The following is a 16,765-nucleotide window of genomic DNA, read 5'->3' as shown; positions in this document are numbered from 1 at the left end:
CATCAACTGCATCTTCATCGCACTAAGAAGAAAAAGAAGCAGCATCTATATGTTCCATCAACTGAGTCTTCATCAATCTTTGTGTGAGTGTCCAAGAACCTATCATCAAATGGTTGTTGCCATATTTTTTTTTTTTTATTTTGGTTTAATTAGGGGTTTAATTTTCTAAATTTGTATTAATAAAGGATTCGTTGACAAAGGTATCAATGGAGGGCGTGTTGTGCCAAAAAATAAAAATAAAAATAACCTAAACCGCAGGATCTTCAAAGTCATTTGTAAAGCACAAGGGGTCTCAATGCAAATGGCCCAAACTACAAGGGGTGCGATTTACCCTTCTTATAAAAAGGCACTAAAGTTCTTTCTCCACTCATCAAGATATCATTGAGTCCAACATCTTTATTACTCTTCCTATTGTTCAATGCTTTCTTTATTTCATTCAAATAAATACACCTATAAAATATGTAATTCCTATCTTCTTCAAAGTTACTTAGACGCCCCAATAAAAAACTAGTTAAGTCACCATCATTGAATAACCATAAGAAATACTCTTTCCCTCTCTCCATGATTTCCACTTCACTTACTAGTACCCTTTTAAATTTTCATCTTTTACACATTTCACTTGGCTCAAATCACTTGTTTTTTATAACAGCCTTCTTTGCACCCCCTTTTGCCAAAATATATCACTTAAAGTTTTCTTTATTACAACACACATGTAAATTCTTGTAGCAAGTTCTCTTGGCATTGATTGTTTTATTTGTACCTCTTTAATCCATCACCAAGACTTTTTTTGGTTTGAAAATTCTTCCCTCTACTCTTCTACAACAATTTTTATCATATTTTGAATAGCAATAGCCCTCTCAATCCACGTTTGAATAGCCTCTCTTTCTGTAGTCAATCTTGTACAATCGTTTTGTTATATTTTGAATAGCAATGGCCATCTCAATCCACATTTCATTAGCCCCTCATTTTAAAGTCCAATCTCTTCTATCACATAATTTTTCCTTGCAAACTTCTTGTTCTCCACCATTTAATTAGTAGGCTTCTTCTTCCATCATTTTATAATAAGGACATCAGGGGTCATAAGCATATGTTGAGTGGTTAGGCATTTTCCTGGTATAACTATACAACCCTTACAACATAAGTGGCCATCTCGTCTCACAAGAAATTAGTTCATCTACTTTGGCAGTTGATAAACATTTTTTATGTGACCAAGTGTTCATCTTGTTTCTTAAACCTAGTAATAGCTATAACGAGCTTAGATGATATGGCAAAATCCAAAATAACTTTGCCCTCATTATTTCTTTCTCAAAATCCATAAACCTCCATGTACATGTCTATCACATTCATTTACTTGCCCACATGACCATTTTAGTCACCTCCTATAATGCGGTGCATATTTAATTATGCATTTCACAAATATTCATAGCTAATACACAATATTGTTAGGAATTTATTTTCCAGTGTTCGCATATACATCAAATTAAGGATACTAAGTTCATAATTAAATAGATGTCGGTTAGAAAGTTCCACCTTTTCCGGATCATGTAAAGCAATCCAAATGCTTGTTGCAACCTCAACATTTTTAGGTAATGAACGGTTAGCAACAGCAGGTATACATTTTATAGCATTTAAGCAGGCCATTCTGACATGAATATCTTTTGCATAAACCCCACAAAGAGCCTGCAAAGAGCATTTCAACAAATCAGTTGAAATTTTCAACCAAGAAAAGTGCAAAAACAACAAATGGAGTACATACAGGTGCCACTTCATCTGGTTGTAGACCCAGACACAACTCGTTTAATGCTGGTGCAATAGATGCTTGATAAGCAGGAAGAACACCAAGAACATGATAAAGGGCCTACAGTACACAAGGCAGGAGATATAGGAACAAAACTGTAAACATTTTGTTTTCTTGTTGATAATTTAGAACTTACTATCAAATAACCAAGCAAGATATGCACTGAAAATTATGGGCAATGAATATTAAAACGTAACTGATAGCATTCGAAGCCTAGGTATTGGTAAAATGGGATCCATATGCAGAAACAGAATCCGAAGAACATCACTGTGAATTGCTGTCTTCTTAGAAGACAACAGTACTCTCTCCATTATCTGTAAACAAAAAATTGAAGTACCATGTCAATCAGCGATGGAGATGAACTCCACAAAATGACAATCAGAAAAATTACTCAAGAAATATTAAGTAAAAGAAGCTACCGGGAAAATAAAAGTAAAGGTGTCAACAGGAAGAGCTCCAGATCTACAAGAAATAGACAAGCCATTTATCACTCGCTCAAAAAGTCCCAAGAATGGCCTTTGGTCGGTATCCCCTTCTCCAACAGACGACACCAGCTCCAACAAAACATTGACTTCCTCAGTCACAATTAGACGTAAAGCAGTAGCAATGTCAAGGGCCCAATCACATAGAGGAGCAGCTGTACATTTGGAAAGTTTCACCAAAGTTTCATAGGCAACCTCACTCACAATTGGCGATCGTAGTAAAGGATTAACAAATGTAACCTGATGATGAATTAAAACAAAGAATAATTAGAAACTGAAATGCAGCAGGAGAAAAGATAGAACTTTCATTAACAACTTACTAGATTTAGAGGTTTATCACATCTTGGAGAGAAACGAGAGTTACTATTAGTTTTTCAAACACAATGAGATCCACAGAATCTAGGAGCCACAGGAAAGTAAAACTACAATTCACAAACTACTATAAATAATAGAAAGAGAACATAACACTGTTGATAATTGTGTGACAATTAACGACCAAAAGATTGTTCTTCATAAAACATCAATGCTCATTCCTGGGAAGTAATAAAAAAAGATCTTTGCATATTGGAAGAAGCAATATATTTAAGAGAGGGGCCTCTTCTTAAATCATCCTGTCTCCTGTCCCTACTTATTTTGTCTCCTTACTCTTCATTCCAACTTCAGTTGCATTTAGATTATAGGACTGCAAAAGGGACTTCTTTTGTTGTAGGATGTGTGTGGGGTTGGAAGGGTGGGGGTGTGGTTACAGAAGTATTCAACTATTTTAATGGTGAGTTGGGATAAGGTTGTCTACCAAGGAAGGGGGCGGTCTATGTATCAAAAATCTAAAGGTCTCTTTGACAAGGCCCATTTAGGAAAGTGGCTTTAGGGGTTTGCGAATGAGAAATTTATTTGAAAAAGAACCAATTAATATTCAGCACGGTTCTTTAAACTGGTTGGTCCATGAGTTCACTAAGCTCACCTCATGGAATTGAGTTAAGAAAAGTATGTAATCTTTTAGTGAGTTTCTGTTATGGTGAGGTGGGTGTAGCTCTAGAACTTTGAGTGAGTTATTCTCAACTTTGTATAAAATTACATAGCAATAGGACAGCCTGTATGAGGGATTACTCTTCTTGCTTATATATATGGTTATGTATTTGGTCCACACTTCTAAAGCATAAGATTCATGATTGGGAGGTTGATTCCACATTGGCTGTCTTTAGATCTTTTCACAATCCGTCCAAGGTTGAGTAGGAGAAGGATAAATGGGTTAAGTTTGTAAAACCAAGAAACATTCTAGATTCATTGATTTTAGATTGCTATTTGAAACAAAAGTAGACGTATTTTGCTTGAAAATTCTTATGAAGGTCAAAAAGGGCCTCCTAAGGTGGCCTTTTCATTTAGAATGCCTTGTTTAGTGCCATTCCTACGTCCAATAAACTAAAAATTGTCACGACCCTAAGGGCAGTTAGGGAATAAGCCTACATTATATGTTAGTTAGGAGCTATAAGGCGGGAAGTTAACCATAACCAACTATGGTTATTCTGTTAGGATTGATTGTATAAATACTACCCATGTAAAGAAGTAGGCATCAATGAAGAAGTAATTCCAGAATTCTCTCACTTTTGTTCTCTCTTTCTCTCTCTTTGCTGCTAATTCCCAATCGAGTCAGGCCCAATCCTTGGGTCCTGACATAGTGGTATCAGAGCCGGTCGAACCGACTGTGGGTGGGTAGAGGCCTATGATGGACGAAGGCGAACGGACTAGAGAGAATGGCCGAAGGAACACGGACGTGGCAGACGGAAGCACGGATGGAGGCGATGGAATTTGAGGTGCACCAGACTCAAGAAGCGATGACGCAGATGCAAGAGGAACTGGTAGCGATGAAGGACGAGATAAAAGGGGATGCGGAAAGAACCCGTGAAGCTTTAGAACAATACGGACAAAGACTGAAAAGCGTCTTGGGCATCTTATCGTCCTTGCCACAATTCCGATTGTCACTAGAATTTCCTCCTAGGGGGAACTCGGAATCCTTACTATCAACCCAGGATCATGTACCCAATCGAGACTAGCTAAGGGCGGAGGAGTCGAGGTCAAATCAAGAAACTCAGGTGCGAAACCCTCTATATAATTCTCATAACCATAACCCTAGCCCACGATTAGAAATCCCTATGTTTGAAGGAACTAAGCCGAGATGGTGGGTGAGGCGTTGTGAGAGATTCTTCCAGTTATATAAGATACCCGAGGAGCAAAAGGTTACAATGGCCACTGTCTATCTAAACGATACGGCTGACTGTTGGTACCAAGGGTGGGCCCAAGATCAAGAACATGAAAGTTATTAGGGTGTTTTTGCAGAAAAGCTATGTGCAAGATTTGGGGAAAGGAGTATTGGGGATGTAATCGAAGAGTTCAGTAAACTAAAACAAGAAGGGTCAATGGTGGAATATCAAACAAGGTTTGAAGAATTGAGAGCCATTGTGTGCTTGGCTCAACCTGGTTTAACGGAGCAATATCTAGTCTCGACCTTCATTAGTGGGTTAAGGGATGAGCTTCGATCAATGGTGAAGATGATGATGCCAGCGACTGTAAGTCAAGCGACAGAAAAAGCGAGGCTCCAAGAGTTGACATTGGAAGCAATTTTCAAGAAACACAGGGTACCCCTGAGAGTAGGATTGGGAAATGGCCAATCGGGTGGGGGTAATTTCAAGACCATGACTCCATTAGTGACTCAAGGAACACCTAAAAGGGCCTACAACCCTCAAGGGCCCAAGAATACGGTTATGGAACAAAGGCGACAGCTAGGGCTTTGCTTCAAGTGTGGGGACAAGTATAGCTTTGGACACCAATGCAAGAAACAGATAATGCAAATGGAAGGGGATCAAGAAGAAGCAGTGATAGAGGAAGAAGAAGGGAATCCAGAGGAACTACAAGAGGAGGAAGGGGGCGAGATTTCGTTTCATGCCTTAAAAGGCAGTCCCATGGGACAAATTATTAAGGTAAAAGGCCATGTGGGGAAAACAAGACTAATGGTATTGATTGACAGTGGGAGCACCCACAGTTTTATCAGTGAAACTACAGCCAAAAGTTTGAAATGGGCCTTAACGACAACTACTCCCTTATCCGTAACAGTGGCTAATGGTAGTAGGATGTTCAGTCATTACAAATGCAAAGGGTTTAAATGGGTGATGCAGGATCAAGAATTTGTGGCTGACCTGAGTTTTGGAGTTGGGAGGATGCGATATAGTCCTTGGTGTTGACTGGATGAAGACGGTTAGTCCCTTAACTTTTGATTTCAATAAGTTGGAGGTGACTGTGGAAGTGGAAGGTAGGAGGCTTACCTTGTTGGGCAGCCTAGAGCAAGGAGAATGCAGGATGATTAAGGGCAGCAAGCTGCACAAGATGATGCTCACTAAAGGAGGACAGATAGCACAGCTGTATTCTATACAAGCCATGGCAGTGCAGGAGGATGGCAAGTCCCAAAATAGCCAACAACCAGCTGATCAGACCATTGAAGCTCAAATCTCTAGGAAGGTAACATAATTCGGATACCTTGCGCCTACTTTTGATGGATTTTAAGAACTTATTTGATGAGCCCCATTCCTTACCACCCCAACGTTCTTTGGACCATTTCATTCCTTTGAAACCACATTCAGACCCTATTAACATTAGGCCTTACAGATACTCTCCCATCAAAAAATCTGAAATAGAAAAACAAGTCAATTCTATGTTGAAAACCTCTATAATTCGTACCAGCCAAAGCCCATATGCCTCTCCTGTACTTCTTGTTAAAAAAAAGGATGGTACATGAAGATTTTGTATTGATTATAGGCAGCTTAACTTTCACACCGTCAAAAATAAATTCCCTATACCCTTAATTGAAGATTTACTAGATGAACTCCATGGATCCAAGGTTTTTTCCAAACTGAATCTCAGATCTGGTTACCACCAAATCTGTATGGCACCTAATGACATCCACAAAACCGCTTTTAGGACACACCAAGGGCTGTACGAATATACTATCATGCCCTTTGGGTTAACCAATGCGCCCGCAACTTTTCAAGCTTTAATGAACCAAATTTTCCACCCTTACTTGAGGAAGTTCATCCTTGTTTTTTTTTATGATATCCTCATCTATAGGCCTGATTTAACACAACATGTTACTCACCTTCACCTTACTTTTGAAGTCCTTAGGATTCATCAATTGTACGTCAAGTTATCTAAATGTGCCTTTGCTGAAACTGAAGTGGAATATTTGGGACATATTGTGTCGGGAGAAGGAGTGAGGACAAATCCGGCTAAAGTGGCTGCCATGATAGAATGGCCAAGACCAGTGGCTGTAAAAGAATTGAGAGGATTTCTGGGATTGACAGGGTATTACAGAAAGTTTATTCGAAATTATGGGACAATAAGCAAACCCCTAACTGAATTACTTAAGAAAGATGCCTTCCAATGGAATCCTAAAGCTGAAACTGCTTTTATTCAGCTTAAAAAGGCTATGACTGAGGCCCCGGTGTTGGCATTACCGGATTTTACAAAGGGTTTTGTAGTGGAGACAGATGCTTGTGACAAAAGAATAGGAGCTGTCCTGATGCAAGGAGAATGACCAGTGGCATTCATTAGCCAGGCTGTAGCTCCAAAACACCTGGGATTGAGTGTCTATGATAAAGAACTACTAGCGGTATTGGCAGCAGTAGAAAGATGGCAACATTACTTGGAAGGGTTCCCGTTTATGATAAAAACAGACCACCAAAGCCTTAAATTTTTGTCACAGCAAAGATTGCACACACAATTACAGCGGAAAGGCATCTCCAAACTGATGGGGTTAGATTTCACAATTCAATATCGGAAGGGTAGAGAAAACTTGGTAGCAGATGCATTGTCCAGGAGGGATGAAAAGGGCACTTGTCATGCAATATCTACTGTTCTACCTATGTGGATTCAGGAGTTGGTACGAAGTTGTGACACCACGGATTGGATTAAGGAGAGGGTAGCCCAATTAGCAATGCAACCAGCAAGGCAGCAAGGAAATCCTAAGGGATATACTTTAACTCAAGGGGTGCTTCGTTACAAAGGCAGATTGGTAGTTGGAGAAGACCAAACGCTTAAAGAGCAGATTATAAAGGCCTTACACTGCTCACCAATAGGGGGACATTCGGGTGTAAGGGTCACCTATCAAAAGGTGAAGCAACTCTTCTTTTGGCCAAGATTAAAAAGGGATGTGGTACAATTGGTGCTATCATGTGAGGTCTGTCAGCAGTGTAAACATGAACAAGTCCCTTACCCTGGGTTGTTGCAGCCTTTAGCAATTCCGGAGCAAGCATGGGAGGAGATATCAATGGATTTCGTGGAAGGCCTACCTAGATCAAAAGGGAAGGATGTGATATTAGTGATAGTAGACCGGTTGACCAAATTCAGCCATTTTATCAGCTTAACTCACCCATTTACAGCAGCAGAGGTGTCACGAGTCTTCCTAGATTCGATGGTCAAGATCCATGGGGTGCCCAAATCCATAATATCTGACCGGGATACCATTTTTACCAGTCGCCTTTTTCAAGAATTATTCAAAAAATTAGGTGTCGGATTGCATATGTCAACTGCATACCATCCCCAAACGGACGGACAAACGGAGCGAGTAAATCAGTGTGTTGAAGCCTATTTGCGCTGCATGTGTTTCACAAAACCCAGGAGCTGGAATAAGTGATTAGGCCTAGCTCAATGGTGGTACAATTCTAGCTACCATAGTACCATTAAAAGGAGTCCTTTTGAGGCCATGTTTGGGTATAAACCAACCCTCCTACCTGCAATTTCAGGCCCTAATCCTACTATGGCAGCAGTGGGCGAGTATTTCTCACAAAGGCAATTGCTGATAACTATCCTAAGGAAGGAGTTAACCACTGCCCAGAACCGAATGAAGCAGATGGCGGATAAAAGGAGGACTGAAAGATCATTTGAAGTAGGGGAGCAGGTCTATTTGAAAGTCAGACGTTTCCTCCAACAGCCTTACACCACAATTCCAGTTTCCAAGCTGAGTCCTAAGTATTTTGGACCATTTCCTATTGTGGCCAAGGTAGGAGCAGTGGCTTATCGATTGCAGCTGCAGAAGGGGTGCAAGTTCACCCTGTTTTTCATGTTTCATTACTTAAGCCAGTTAAAGGGACCCTAGCTAATGTCAGCACAGAATTACCTCCCATAGCTGAGCAACTGGAAGAGGAGGTAGAGCCTCGCACCATTGTTGAGAGAAGGATCATATACAAGGGCAGTTTACCTATTACACAAGTACTGGTTCAGTGGACTAATCGACCACCGGAGCATACTACTTGGGAAAATTTACTAGAATTGGTGCAGCAGTTTCCCCGGGCTGCCGGACTCTTATAATTCTTGAGGACAAGAATTGATTGAAGGGGAGGGCAATTGTCACGACCCTAAGGGCAGTTAGGGAATAAGCCTACATTGTATGTTAGTTAGGAGCTATAAGGCGGGAAGTTAGCCATAACCAACTATGGTTATTCTGTTAGGATTGATTGTATAAATACTGCCCATGTAAAGAAGTAGGCATCAATGAAGAAGTAATTCCAGAATTCTCTCACTTTTGTTCTCTCTTTCTCTCTCTTTGCTGCTAATTCCCAATCGAGTTAGGCCCAATCCTCGGGTCCTGACAAAAATGATAGGTCATATCATGAATAAGTAGTGTTATCTTTGTAACCAAGACAGGGAATAACCACCATTATTGAAATGTAAACGTGGTAGGAAAATTACTTCAATGCATTCAGATATGGTATACTGCAAGTGAATATTTTCAACTAGTGATTTGAAGTATCAATTCCAACAAACATTGTGCTTAAAAGCAATTTCCCTATTTTGATATGTTTTCACAGAGGATGAATCTATTATTTGTATTTGTAACTTGTCCTATTACTGAATTGAAATAGATCAATCACTGATTTCTTCATTGTTTCATGGCTCATAATATTTGGAGCCTCTTCATATCCTTTTTGAAGTGCTATTCCTTTTTTGTGTTATGTAGCATATTTGGAGAGGAAAAAAATAGATGAGCGTTAGAGAATTTGGGATGTCCTTTTTGTTACTTTGCCTCAAGGAAACAAATTTCATGTTTCTCTTTTTTGCAGAATAGAGGTTGTCTGTCCATCTCTGTTGAGTCATCTGGGAGTATTTTTAGATGATATATTTGATTTAGGTATCACCACCTCAAGGCAGCTTCTATGTTCATATCGTTATTCTTCACCCAAAAAAAGACCAATAATAACAATCACAAAAAAAAGGAACAATAAAGAAATATCAACTATGGTAGAATTAAAAAGAATGAAATCCTCTATAGTCCATGAGTGGTATCTGGCATGTGTTTGATGCTTTCTACATAATGAATTTGTCCAGTTCTTTTAACTATAGAAATGAATGAAACCACAAGAAGTAGCAGAAAAACTAATACTGCAAGGTGATGTCATGAAGCAGATAAAATTTATAATCAAATACAGGTGACATTTCACCCAATCACTTTCAGAACACTTGAATGGTAAGTACAAATATATTTCAGCATGCATGATTACAATCTTAATAAAATTAACAACATAACATGAAACACAGACCAGGGATGGAAGTTGACTATGTGCGAAAACAGGATTAGCTATGGCCATGTCCCCAAGGGCTCTCAGCATCAAAGAGAGATTCTTCTGTATGACCATGACTTTCTCACGTATAAATGCCTCCTCCCTGAGTTGGATCTCACGTGCCTCTTCTTTAGCAGTCTTTCCCTTATCTGAGTTTACCACGCCCACGCACATATATGTATTTTAGATTAGTGTGTATCAAGCCACACAAACTATGAGCTGAGCTTAAAAGGAAAGCAGTGATAGTATACCAGCCTTCTTTGTTGACTTTCCAGCATCTTTTTTCCCAACACTAGCATGCTCCCTCTTGACATAATGATTAGAGCTGGCATTGTCCTTGAACCAGAGAATAAATCACATTTCAACAATTGCTCTGGACAAGAATACCATTTCAAAATCAAATTAAAGACATGCATGCAAAATCACCATCTCATCATTGTTATCATAAACACGAAAACGGCCTTTGGCTTGTTTTGTGTTCTTAGCTTCAACATACTCTGCAATATAAACACCTTGCTCACCAGAAAGCATTCCTTCAGGTGTATGAAAAATCTGACATAACGAGGGAATAAGACAAGTGAGAGCTTATCCAGTAACCTAAATGCAGATAAATATATAGACTTGAGATAATGGTAATGAAGACAAAATAAATAAATAAGAGAAAAGGAAAACTGAAATACAACCATCCACAATGTTGAATATTCACCTGTCAACATAAGATCTTACAAGGAAGACATCATTAGAAGTGTTCCATAGAAACAAAACAACAAGGTATGTGGAAACAAAAGAAAATGCAGCATGCTCTGGCTAGAGAGAGAGGAGAGAGAGAACAGAAAAATAAAAAACACGAAACTGAATTAATCAGCAACACCCTCCACAGATCCTCAAGAGGATAAAAAGGCTATGTCATAAAAACTAAACCGGGTGAATTTTGACAAGTTAATTGGAAAACTTATAAATTTAGCAAGCAAGGTACTGCTGTTGGAATATAAAAACACAAGGTGTACTTGACCATTAATTATTTTTGGTAAGAGGAAGGACTAACTTAAAATTCAGCAAGTATTTCTGTTGTAATACAAAAAAAAAGGTGTGCTTGACCATTAATTATACTTAGTAACAGGAACCACCTTCAAGTTACTTGGACCTGTAACCTCCGCAAATAGATTGTTCCTTTCTAAGACATCAGTCCTGAATTTTCCTTGACTTCTTAAGGACTCGCCTGCTGGTAACAACATTGGGAGGTATGTAGCACATAGGGTTAACCTCATCTTTTAATCATAGGACAGGAATGAGTGCACTGATTGCTAATGAGCCTATGAACTCACTGAATGTAAGCTTTCCCTAAACAAGAGCAAGTACTAGTGGCTAGTTCTTCTAGCAAAGAAAGATGCCACAATTTTTCCACTGCAAATCTCATTATACTTGCACACTATTCAAATTTCCAAATTAAAAACCTGTGTAATTTCTTCTCATTTTGAAGTTCTTTTAACCAATCCAAATTATTGTCCACCACCACTATGAATATACACATCCAATTCATCAAATTCTGAGCTACATTACAAATATGCCACCTATGCTATGAGTAATAGGAAATCTGGGAAATATTCAGATTGAGGCCAAAAATTTGCAAATATGAGTTTCAAAAGAAATTCATGATGTACAAGCAAGAAATATTCAGTGTGCACCAAGCCAAAAGTGGAAGGAAAACAATTTTTTTGCTTTGTAAGCAATTAACATTAGAAAAGAAAGACATCAGACCAAACCCTGTACAAAAGAAGCAAAAATCCTGTAGGACCATTTAATCCCCAACAAACTCAACAACAGACAAGGAAAAAGATGGACAAAAAGTCTTTCAACCGCAAAAGGGGGGAATTTAAGCAGTGTTCCCTTAAGACAATAAATTAGGGTTTCTTAGCCCTCAAAAGCACTACTATGCATTTCTTCCCATAAGCTAAATGCTAAGCCATAAAGTGGGAAAACCTAAATTTGGAGTTCAATAACCTTCAGTTTGCATCACTAAATTGAATTTTAGAAAAACATAATTTTATACAACACACAAAAACATTTTACAGTTTACATATAAATGAAACAAAGAAATCAAGTACGTGGACCAGCATAACCCCACTACCAATAATTTTCTAGCAAAAATTTCTTCACTACAAAATCCTTCATAAGCTTATAAATTTCAAACAAGTACATATGAATTGAACATTTTCCGCTTAAGTGAAGAGCTTCTATGGAGAAAAAGAAAGAAACTGAAAAGAGAGAACTAAAACTGAAATTTGCTGAAAATGGTTCTTGACATGAGAAACAGAAGAGGCAGTTGACTAGTTATAGACAATGAACTCAATTGATTCATTTAAGAGATACAACTAACCTTGGCAGCTATACAAAAACAAGTGGACAAGTCCTAACTAACAAACTTAACTGAACTTAACAGAATTACAGCTATTATTCCTTTGTACAGGATGAACGGAACTACTTCTCTCAACATTCCCCTCAAATTAGACTCTGGAACTTGTGCAGATCTGAGAGTCTTCTGTTGAGTGCACTAGAGTCTTCTTCTTGAATCATCATGAAACATCCTTCTTATAAGTCTGTTGTAGTTTATCTTGAATAGCACAGCTAGGAGACAATGTTAGGCAAAGTTACATAAAAAGAGAAACTTGTCTCTAGGCAGACCTTTGGTGAGAATATCAGATGTTTGATATTATGTGGGAATATATCTGATCTCCACCTCACCATTTTCAACTCTCTCTCTAACAAAATGAGCATCAATTTCAATATGTTTGGTGCGTGAGTGAAAGACAGGATTTTCAACAATACTTTTAGCTGCCATATAGTCACACCACACGATAGGAATATTAGAAAATGAATGGCCCAGTTCAGCAAATAGAGACTTTAGCCACAAAACTTGAGTAACTCCCTAAGCTAGAGCTTTATATTTGGCTTCCCCAACTGACCTTGTAACAACTGAGTGTTTACTCCAAACCAAGATACTATAACCAAGATAGACACAGAAGCCACTTGTAGACTTGCATGTTATTCTACACCCGCCATGGCCTGCATCTGTAGAAACCTCAATAGACAAATCAAAGGAAGGAGTGAACAATAAACCTAATCCAATAGTCCCCTTTAAGTATTTGAGCAACCATTTGCAGGCCAACCAATGTTGTTTAGGAGAAGATAAAAACTGATCGAGTTTATTCACTACAAAAGCAATGTCAGGTTGAGTGTAAGTCAAATATTGTAGGGAGCCAATAATAGTTCTATTTAGAGAGGGATCTGAAAACACTTCACTATTATCAATCCTAACTTGTAAAATCAATCCTAACAAATTGTTGTTTATAAGTCAAAACCAATCCATTCATTACTAGCTTCTGCTCACGCAACTCTAGAACTTTTAAACCATCAATAATGAGTCAACGCAAGAAATTCAATCCACCTCCACTTCACATCCTCCATTGGTTCCACCTAACCATATTATCTTTGTCAATAGAAACAAAATCCTTCTAGATAAAGCCACACCACACCTCCCAAACCCAACAAATATACCAATCTCATTGAACCCCCAATAATGGTGATAAAAACCAAAACATCCTACTCAACCCCCTAACAAGGGGACAATAGCCAAAAACACGTTCTAAAAATCAATTTTCCATCACTTCTGATGACATGGGAACCAAGGCTTTATAACCAACCAATCCATCTGAGCAAGTAGAATCAAGTCCATGACATCAACTACCACCACCACAAAAATTGAATCCTTCTCTTTGCAAATGTCAAAAAAGATTCTCAGCCACTTAAATTATCTTTCAATATTCTCTCTTAGTTCTTCATTCAACCCAACACATTTAGAAGTCAGGTTACTAAATATAATGTACCAATTGATAAGACTAATTTTTCATATGCCATGTTGCATGGTTGATATCCCAAATCCTAACAATTAGGGCAAGAATCAAGTAAATCATCAAAGCTCAATCATGTTCAAAAATGGGAAACTATTATTTCATGAAGCTACTTACATTAACAACCAACAAAGAAAAGTTCAATGTTAGTAGAAACCCAGCATAAGAAACTGCATATGAAAACATTCATGTAAGGTGGAAACTTCCAAATGCCATTGATCAAACACTAATTATCAAGTGAATTTGATAAATCAGATTGTTAATATGGCACAGATACAAACAGTGTTCTAAAACGCGCTAGGCACTAATCGGGCGTCAGGCTGGGACCTAGTGTCTAGAGCGCCTAGGTGGAGCCTAGGCGGGCTTAGAAAAACTGTTGATTTTTTTTATTTTTTTCAATTTTATGATGTAACTTGATGTTATTTTCAATTAAATCAAAGTTAAAAGTGGCATGAATATATATATATATATTAGATATATATCTAACATATAAATAGAAAAGAAAATATATATATCTAACATATAAATAGAAAAAGAAAAATATATATCTAATATATTTAACATATAAATAAAAAAGAAAATATATATATCTAACATATAAATAAAAAAAATTAAATAACATAATAAACCCTAATACTAACACCCAACAGCGCGAGAGAGAAAGAGACCCAACAACGCACGAGAGAGAGAGAGGAGGGGTCGGAAGCGGAAGCGAAAGCAGAGATGGAGCTCGACAACGGTAGCGTTAATGCAGCGAGGACGCGACAGCAAGGATGGAGCTTGACGGCGTAGTGGTGGTGAGGAGGTCGCGATGGAGCTCAAGGTAGCGAGGAGGTACCAGCGGCGTTGAGGCAGCGGCGGCCTTGGGCTGAGAGGAGTATGAGAGGGCAACGGCTGAGAGGAGTAAAAGAGGCTTCGGAATTGACGAAAGGTAAAATTTAAACACAAAAATTAGGCGTCCCATGCGGCTAAGCGCCGCCGCCGCCCAATTAATCGAGTCGGCGCCTAGAGGGGCTGCCTAAGCCATATTCGCAGTGGCCAAGGGCCGCCTAGCACCTCACCGACACCTTGGCCGATTTTTAGAACACTGGATACAAAACCAACAGATTCAACTGTCAAAGTAACAATTGTACAAGAATGTCTCTAAAACTCAAGGCCCTAAAACATAAGTGAAAAAAAAAATTGTTTTTCAACAATGGAAGCTATTTGTCCATATAACATTGACTTCATGAAGTAACCCAAAGTACATAGCAAACAAGCCATGGACCAGGATATACTAGTGGCTTTCTATTCATAACCAAGATAATCCACTGCAAACAATAAAAAAGACCAGGTAAGTAAACTAACTTCTCACCTGAATGTCATTAGCGGATAGAGTATCGTGTGCAAGACGGTCCGGAAGATTGTTCAATTGCTGGCATAGGAAGCAAGAAAATTAAAGTCAGCAAACATGATCTCCATTCAAACAGTCCACATGAACTTGTTAAAAATAACATATGTTAAAGTCTTGAGAGTTAATTGGGTGTTGGCATAGAAGATCAAGAAAATTCAAATCAATCAATATGATCTCAGTCCACCTAATCCCAGGGAACTTATTAAATATAAAATATGAAATCAACCTTTTCAAACTCTGTAAAGGTATCTTTGGGTATGATAGACATCAATGTTGACAAGGAATATATTGCTGCTTCTTGTTCAAGATGATTAGAACCCATGAGTGCAGTTGGTCCTAACAAACTCTGCAAAGAAAAATACAATAATCCATCCACTGAATTAGTCAAGTATAATAAGTACACTACAAATACATATAGAAAAGTTCACCATTTTTTATATTATCCCAAGAAACACATAATGGGGTGTTCAAGACATCTAGAAGTTCTATAATCATGTTAATACTACCATGTTTGTAAAACATATAGAAAATCTATTTATCAGCACATTCTACAACTTTACAAGCTATAAACCATATCTTATCCAACACATAATACATGAAGCTGGTGTCATTGGTAATCCTACTAAAGGGATAACAGATGATAATGGTTTCTTCAGTGATACATCAGGCAGATGGATCACAACATGATGCTTTACTAAGTAACACTATAAAGAAGAAGTTGGGATTCTGATTCAGTTGAGGAAAACAGCCTAGCCTAGTTTTATGGAAAACTACTCCACATAAATGGAAAATTTGAAAAAAATTCCAAATAGAAATGAAGATTTAGAAAATTATAAAATGCTTCTACAAAATTGAACCGAACTTGGAAAACTCCTAAAATGAGTTTTCAAAGTTTTCATTATTAATTTGGAGATTTGGAAAATGTTGTTTTCCCCAAATCATCTCCTCCTCCTTCTCCTTCTCCTTCTCCTTCTCTAACACAAGTTACACAAAAGAAAAACATCTCTCTTTTTTGAAAATATGTTCAATTTTCTAGATTGGAAATTAGTTTTCTGTATTTCTAACATCTAACATGCTTTCCACATTTTCTGTGAAAAATGTGTGGAAGAGACTAAGGCTGATCAGTTGTAGCCTTTACTGTTCTATAGTGTTTGTTATATCTGTTGTATTTTATCTACTGTATTTTATGATTGGCTGGTTGTATTGTTAGTCTATAATTTCAGTTGTAGAGGATTCGGAATTCATTTACGCTGTGTAAAAGAGATGATCAAGGCTATATATAAGCTAGCCTTTCTATTGTATTTTATGAGATTAAGATTCATTCATTCATCTACGTGAGAATCCCACGTCGCCTCAGCAAGGGAGACCTGAGCTATATATAAGGAGGAGAATCCCTCCACCTGTTAAACTAGTTTTTCAGGTTGGAGTTCTACCTCTGACTTCTCACATGGTATTAGAGCTAACCCTTGGCTAGGGGACTACCCTCAGTCGTGGTCATGGACTAATACCCTGCCCGATTACCTGGGCATGTATCAGTTACTGGAGAAGCTTCGATGTGAGGGGGAGTGTGAGAATCCCAC

At 38.2% G+C, this 16,765-nt stretch overlaps 1 protein-coding gene across 1 annotated transcript in view; it reads right to left on the bottom strand.

Annotated features, from left to right (window-relative positions):
• The window catches only part of LOC127796954 (protein ILITYHIA), a 91,604-nt gene that overhangs the window by 56,851 nt on the left and 17,988 nt on the right, over positions 1-16,765 (bottom strand). The window contains exons 14-22 of the mRNA XM_052329356.1: positions 15,412-15,531; positions 15,147-15,206; positions 10,311-10,436; positions 10,136-10,220; positions 9,864-10,033; positions 2,218-2,520; positions 1,996-2,112; positions 1,757-1,858; positions 1,531-1,680 (exon numbers count right to left, since the gene is read on the bottom strand). Of these exons, the coding sequence (XP_052185316.1) occupies positions 1,531-1,680; positions 1,757-1,858; positions 1,996-2,112; positions 2,218-2,520; positions 9,864-10,033; positions 10,136-10,220; positions 10,311-10,436; positions 15,147-15,206; positions 15,412-15,531 (1,233 nt within the window). The remainder of the gene's footprint in view (positions 1-1,530; positions 1,681-1,756; positions 1,859-1,995; positions 2,113-2,217; positions 2,521-9,863; positions 10,034-10,135; positions 10,221-10,310; positions 10,437-15,146; positions 15,207-15,411; positions 15,532-16,765) is intronic.

The sequence above is a fragment of the Diospyros lotus genome, chromosome 1 (assembly GCF_014633365.1).
Source record: "Diospyros lotus cultivar Yz01 chromosome 1, ASM1463336v1, whole genome shotgun sequence".
Classification (NCBI taxonomy): domain Eukaryota; kingdom Viridiplantae; phylum Streptophyta; class Magnoliopsida; order Ericales; family Ebenaceae; genus Diospyros; species Diospyros lotus.
This window is presented reverse-complemented; position numbering and strand designations above follow the sequence as displayed.